The sequence below is a fragment of the Osmerus mordax genome, chromosome 6 (genome assembly GCF_038355195.1).
Source record: "Osmerus mordax isolate fOsmMor3 chromosome 6, fOsmMor3.pri, whole genome shotgun sequence".
Taxonomy (NCBI): Eukaryota; Metazoa; Chordata; class Actinopteri; order Osmeriformes; family Osmeridae; genus Osmerus; species Osmerus mordax.
This window is the reverse complement of record NC_090055.1, coordinates 4746517-4753117: the sequence shown is the minus strand read 5'-3', so window position 1 is coordinate 4753117 and position 6601 is coordinate 4746517. Positions and strand designations below refer to the sequence as shown.

General features: G+C 41.7%; 1 protein-coding gene across 1 annotated transcript; it reads right to left on the bottom strand.

Moving 5' to 3' along the window:
- Positions 1–2473: 2473 nt before the first annotated feature.
- lingo4b (leucine rich repeat and Ig domain containing 4b) lies at positions 2474–4285 on the bottom strand. The gene has a single exon (XM_067238633.1). It carries the CDS (start codon positions 4283–4285, stop codon positions 2474–2476), a length of 1812 nt encoding a protein of 603 aa, XP_067094734.1.
- Positions 4286–6601: the final 2316 nt, after the last annotated feature.

The following is a 6601-nucleotide window of genomic DNA, read 5'->3' as shown; positions in this document are numbered from 1 at the left end:
CTGACCTGCCACTGTACTGTGATATCTCTAAGGAGCTAATCAGACATTGCAAACATTGCCTTTATTGTTTGTAAGTGCTGCATGATGCACATTGGCATAGCCCATTTCTGTACATGGTGATATTGTACGGTTTGTCTACCCCCATCAACATCAGGTCACTAAGAACGCTAACCATTTCACTATTGACCCGGCACTTTTGGATAACTAATGTAAATACAAATATCTTTGCTTACTACTGTAGAATGCATAAGAATGTGTTGAGGGTTATGATTCCATGGTCTCAAAACATAGACATTTAGCACCACTCAGTGGCAAAACGTCAGAAGAGAAAATATAGCACAAGGAGAACTTTTCTAAACAAAGACACACATCGTACAACATTTTTAAATTATGGGCATTCTCACCAGAATATATTTTATACTGAGAGGCTGAGTTATGGCAGTAGTCGATTGAGAAAATAAGAATTGTAGTTCTCTTTGTATGTAGTTGCTTTACAACACAAAATAGAAAAGAAAACCTCAATGCTGTGAATTTTACGGTTTATAAACGCCAGTCTTAAGCTGACCGTTGGCTTTCATTCCATGGGAGGAAATGACTGCATTAAAACAGATAAAGTGAAGGGCAAAGCAGGGCCCTGGGTTACCAGCCGCCAGACAGACCTATATAACAGATTGAGACATGCAGAGGTAATCCAAAAGGGTTTAAATCTCTGCTCATACACGTGATTATAATTTTTCTGGGTTATTCTGGGAAACGGCAGGAGGGGGAAATGATTTGCTGTCCACAGAATCCACTTAAAGTTGTGAAGGCTTCGTAGCTGTCTGGATTGGGAGAATGTCAGTGGACCTAAATGTCAACCTTCTAGTCTGTTAAATTCTATTGGTCTATATTTATCATAAAAATTTGAGAGATTTTCTAATTTGTTGACACAGAGTAAATCAAATTAATTAAAGTTATATGTGTTATGCTAGTAAATGTTCAATGCCTCAAAAATAAAATATTTTTCTCATTGAAAATGGACTCAAAGAAAGATTTACAGATAGATGTAGTTTTTGTCATTTCCTTTCAGATCATGGGTGTGAACAGAGGGTGTGTACATGGGTGTGTGTACAGTGAACGCATTCACACAAACCATATTTAAATATAGGCATTTAATCAAAAGGAATATACGTTACAAACAAGATAGAAAAACACATTTGATTACTTATGTTTAAATTAATTTACACAATTTTTCGTATCTGTTTGGTTCTACAAGTATACATAAAACGAGAGTGGCATAGTGGAGACATTGATCAGTTGGACTAGCTATAGAGTAACCCAGAGAACAAAAATGTCCTCAACCTATATTTCACATAAATTCACAAGAAAATAATGAATACAGTTTTCCATTGCTTCTCCATGGCGAGTATCTTACTCAGGCACATTTTATAATTATTTACGTTTATGATCTTTTGGGAAAAAAATGAATATAAAGGTTACATGAGGGTAAGAATTCAATACAGTTCGAAGCATTTATGAATGAGCATGTAATAGCAGAAAACTCTCTATAAAATATATGAAAAAACGATCAAAGTTGCACCAGCAAAATTGTTAAAGTATGAAATTGAATTGTATACATTCTTATGTACAAACTAAAATAAACATAGTGCCAAAAGCCACAGTCAATTACAACTCAATACGAGGACTACAATTTAAAGTATCCACACACAAATTATGTCTCCAAAATAACACGATCCTTGTAATAGTCTTAATACTAGATATACTAGTCAAAACATGAGCAGTGACAACATTTTACCTTGAAGTTAGCAATAACTATTTGGCTATGGTACATCATCGTATACATCTAATGTAACTACTTATAGGCTTTTAGCTACAGTCATGTGTTTGCATAATTGTCTCATAGAGCCTTACGAAATCCTAAGAATGCAGTCTCTGAAGGTCTCCCTTGTGGGTGTCATAAGGGCTATGTTTGGTTGACCTGTACTGGCAAGAGCAAAGAGTACATAAAGCTCACATCACTTGTACAGTATTAACCAAGCAAACCTGATATGTTTGGTCTAATCCTTCATCTAAAGTTGCTGTCGTTTGTATATGTTAACGCTCTAATTCTCAAAAAATAAATGTTTTTGACAAACTTTATGCTGCAACAAAAATGTAATGTATAAAACGTAATATATCTTTTCAACCCTGAAACAGACTTGCTTCATTCATAAGTGTTCTACTTTTGTATCACTAGATAGTGTCAAAATGTGAGGTTAAGAGGCATGTTCACTGAAATAACTGTTTAAAATTTAACATGTCTGATGAAAATCTTTCATCTACTTCCCTTAAATACCCACTCAGAATCATCACAAGTAGAACCACTTCCTATAGAGCATTGTGAATCTGTGTATGCAATAAGTACTCAATCCAGAAGGGTTTAAATAGTCAATAAAGCTCCCCAGTATTACTTGTTGTCCATTCCTAAGAGGACTTAGATAAGCTTCATGGTGAACCTACCAGTGTCCCCTCCTTCCCCTCCTCCCCCCATGGAGGCGCGAGGCACAAAGTCGATTGTGGCCGTGTGTTTGATCTGCCCTTTGCTCTGGCTCCAGAAGAACATGAAGACAAAGCAGATGGCCACAGAGCTGAGGAAGGAAAGGAAGCCCATAGTGGTGGCTATGATCAATGTCTTGGCATCAAATGGGTATGGGTTAGCCACCTGGGCAGAGGAATTAGCGGTGGGTGGGAAGGAAGACTCGATCCAGCCCTGTTCGGTAAAAAAGGGCATTGTGCGATTTCGCGGGAACCCCTTCACCTGCAGGCTGACAGACAGGGTGTCGTTGCCAGCTGCATTGCCTGCTGTGCACTGGTACATGCCACTGTCCTGAACCTGGGCATAGCGTACCTCCAGAGTCCCATCAGACAACACCCTGATCCGGCCCGTGGGAGAGAGAAGGGTCTTCTGGGATGAAATCCATGTGATTGTGGGTGCTGGATCACCATCAGCCTTACAGGAGAACAGTATGTTGGTGCCCTCCTCTACGTTGGCTTCTTGTCTTCTGCGGTCTATGATGCGGCTTGGCCGGCAGATGAACACTCTTGGGAGTTCCTTCTCCGAGAACCCCTGGAACTCCCTCTCTCGTACCATATCAGGAGACAAACAAGTGGGCTGCCGTCCATCAAAATTCAGGCGGAACCGCCTTCGGACGACCCAGAGCAGACGGCAGTCGCATGCCAGTGGGTTTCCATCTAGTCGGAGAACCTGGAGGTTCCCTACGGAGTGAAAGGCGCCTTCCTGCAGGGTGGTGAGCTGATTGGAGGAAACATTGAGCACCCGGAAGTAAGCAAGTCCTCTGAAGGCCCCAGGCTCGATCCTCAGCAGGTTTCCCCCAACCAGGTGCAGTTCTTGCAGTCTTAACATGTCCCCTAGCAGATTGCCCTGGATGCTGGTAATGGGGTTGTAGGACAGGTCTAGATAGCGCAGGTATACGAGGTGGCGCAGGGCAGAGTAAGGAACAGCGCTGAGGTTACTGCTGCTGATGACCAAAGAGGTCAGATTGAGGCCGATGAGACTGTTGCTGGCCAATGTGTCCAAGGAGGGCCAGTGGGAGATCAGCAGGCTACGCAGGCGGTGCAATCTGCGGAAGACATTGTTGGGAAGCGATGAGATGGTGAGGCGTAGTAAGCGGAGGCGTGTCAGGCTCTGGAGCTGGGACAGCGCTTCTGTGGGGATGGAGGTTAGGTTGCTGCGGTCCAGGTTAAGCTCCTGCAAGTTCTGCAGGCCAGTGAACGCCCGCTGGGAGATGAACACCAGGTCATTCTCCCCAGCCTCCAACAACTGCAGGTTCCCCATATCTCGGAAGGTGTAGTCAAGAAAGACCAGGATCTCATTTTCACTGAGGTCCAGGAACTGCAAACTTAATAGGCCCGAAAAGACCCCAACAGGAATTATCTTTAAACGATTATTCTTAATACGAAGAATCCTGAGGTTTTGCAAGCCCTGGAAAGCCTCAACTTCAATCATTGAGATGACATTGTCACTCAGGTCCATCTCCTGAAGCTGGTTGAGCCCCAAGAACTGGCGACGACCCAGTGTCTTTAGCTTATTCTTGGATAGGTCCAATCGCTTCATATCACTGGGTAAGCTTTCAGGCACTGAGGTTAGGTGTTTGCCTGAGCAGTTCACTTCCATAGTGTCAGGCCGACACACACACCGAGGTGGACAAAACCCTGCTGACACACCCAATCCACACTGGAGCAGGATGCTCCATGCTCCCCATCGAACGACAGACTCCACAAACATCTTTCCACCTGCCTGAGAAAGGAAACACAAAGAACATGAAAGGTTAAAGTGGAATACTACGTTTTTTGTGTTTTTTGTTTCTAACTAGAACACGATACTTTCCACCAGTAGGTGGCTAATACTAACCAGAGCCAACACCTGCTGTACAGGACATCGGTTGAAAAAATCAACATCCATCTGCTGCACAATTATTATTTATTTTTATCTCCTTGTTAAGAAAATTATACTAATCATTATTAAAGTTAAATCTCATATGTCTGTTATGTATATAAATGTATTTTGTAATAAGGTACTATTGAATGGCTCACCAATTAAATCTAGAGGTGCAGGTGTTCATAACCAGTTGTAGTCAAGTTGGAATCTGACTGGATTAAGGAGTTTTGTTTCTGCTAAAAGCATGCCCTTAGAAATCACCTGGAGAAATGAAAATTTGAATATTAAGTTTAAACAGCCAAATAAAACTATTAATGAACATATAACAATTAATGCACAAAGCCGCATGTTAAAAGTATTTGAGACAAACAAATGTAAAAATGATATAGAATAAATAAAATGGATTAAGAAAAAGTAGGTAAGTAAAGCGCAACAACAGATGTCATGATTCATAGTTTTGCCCCACATTTGTAATGCACAAAACATAGCACACTTTATACTTGGAAGGTTTTATGTTTACGTTTCAAGCACCCACCACTGAAAATGCCATCATGCATCCAGGCCCATGTTTGCTTATGGTCTCTAAAAGCCCTGACAGGGACCAGTTGGTATGGGAGTTTTGCCCCTTGGCCAAGCATCAGCATAATACAGGCCAACTGAGGTCAGGGCTAGAGACATGAAAAGGCAGGGTGCGGCATTTGTTTACGCACATGAACAGCACCTTGATTTAAAATATCCACATTCCATACAATTCAACATTTGCAATACATGTTTTTTTTCCGCAAATATTGTGAAAGCACTGTGGTCTGGGAACCAGACCAGTCTGCGAGCTTGTGGTTTATTTGCTCGAGCCGATCTGTCTGGCCACCCTTCCATTCAAACAGATTCTCCTAGTGCATGAGAAGTACTGGGCCACAACCATGTACTTGATACGGGGTGTTTCTATGACTGTACAGGAGGTGCATATTTGAGGCCTTAAAAAAAAAAAACAAGATTATGTTTTGTTGCTCTGATTGATTGAATCTATCAATTGCATCCAGAGGCATTTTGTTCGGGGTTGATAATTGACCCGTGGATGTCGAAAAGGAACTGAGAGGCTCCAGACTAATATACATTTGCTAATTGGTCTGGCGATAGCAGGCTACTTGCACTGCATGTCAATATCCAAAACAAAAATTAGGTCTAGTTTTGTTATTTTCATTTTAGAAAATAGAAATTAAATTAAAAAACGACCGTCCACTGTCTCAAGCTGTGTCTGTCACTGTGGTTGTGAGATCGATGGTTGAAAATGAGCTGACTCATTTATTGCATTTCTAACACATAAATTCAAGACATGAACTCAAGTAAAATCTAAGGAAAACAAGGCTGGTCCCTTGGTTAGTGACAAAAAAACACTACCACTATAATAGATCCCAGATCAAAAATCTACATTTGATGCACGTTATTAATCAATCCAGTAAACAATAGATTCAAGTACAAAATGTGTATGTCTAGTAAGAAATATACAATTTTTGTCAAACCTGTAGAGGTGGAGATCTCTCAGGGCCCACAATTTAACAGATAGCTCCTCTCTGTCTGCTCTCACTGAGTGCATCTGCCAGAGTGTGCCAACAGTCCCAGAGCACCAATATCTTGTGTCACCCCTGCTATTCACGCAATTGGTTCTTATAGAGACTGGAAGCACTGACTCATAATCCACCACTTGGGTTCAAATGTTTGGAACACCTCCCCTCCCCCCAGCCTTTCTAACACCGTATTTACTTTGTATGTAATACTGGGGAGGGCTCACACGAATTAAACGTGTTGATCCCCCGATGTCGACTTGCGAAAGACAGAGACTAGCAGGTGTGCAAGGTCCCAGGCTGGTGAGTGTCTGAATGTGCCAGGGTTGTCAGTCTCTGAGCCCTCTGACCACAGCGGTATGGGATTCCTCTTCCTTCTATGCTCCACAAACACCACCAAACTAGATTGCAGTCAATGACCTAAAGGGTCACAGCGGGAGCTGACCCTGCCTGCCAAATTAGAAAGTGAGGGAATAAATTAATTTCTAATTTTAGATCAATGTTTGAACCCAGTGGTGGTTTGTTGTTTTAGTTTGTCAGGTTCATGGCACAGTGCCTTTTTTACCTGTAACAATGTTCAGTAAAACTTTTGAATAACGCC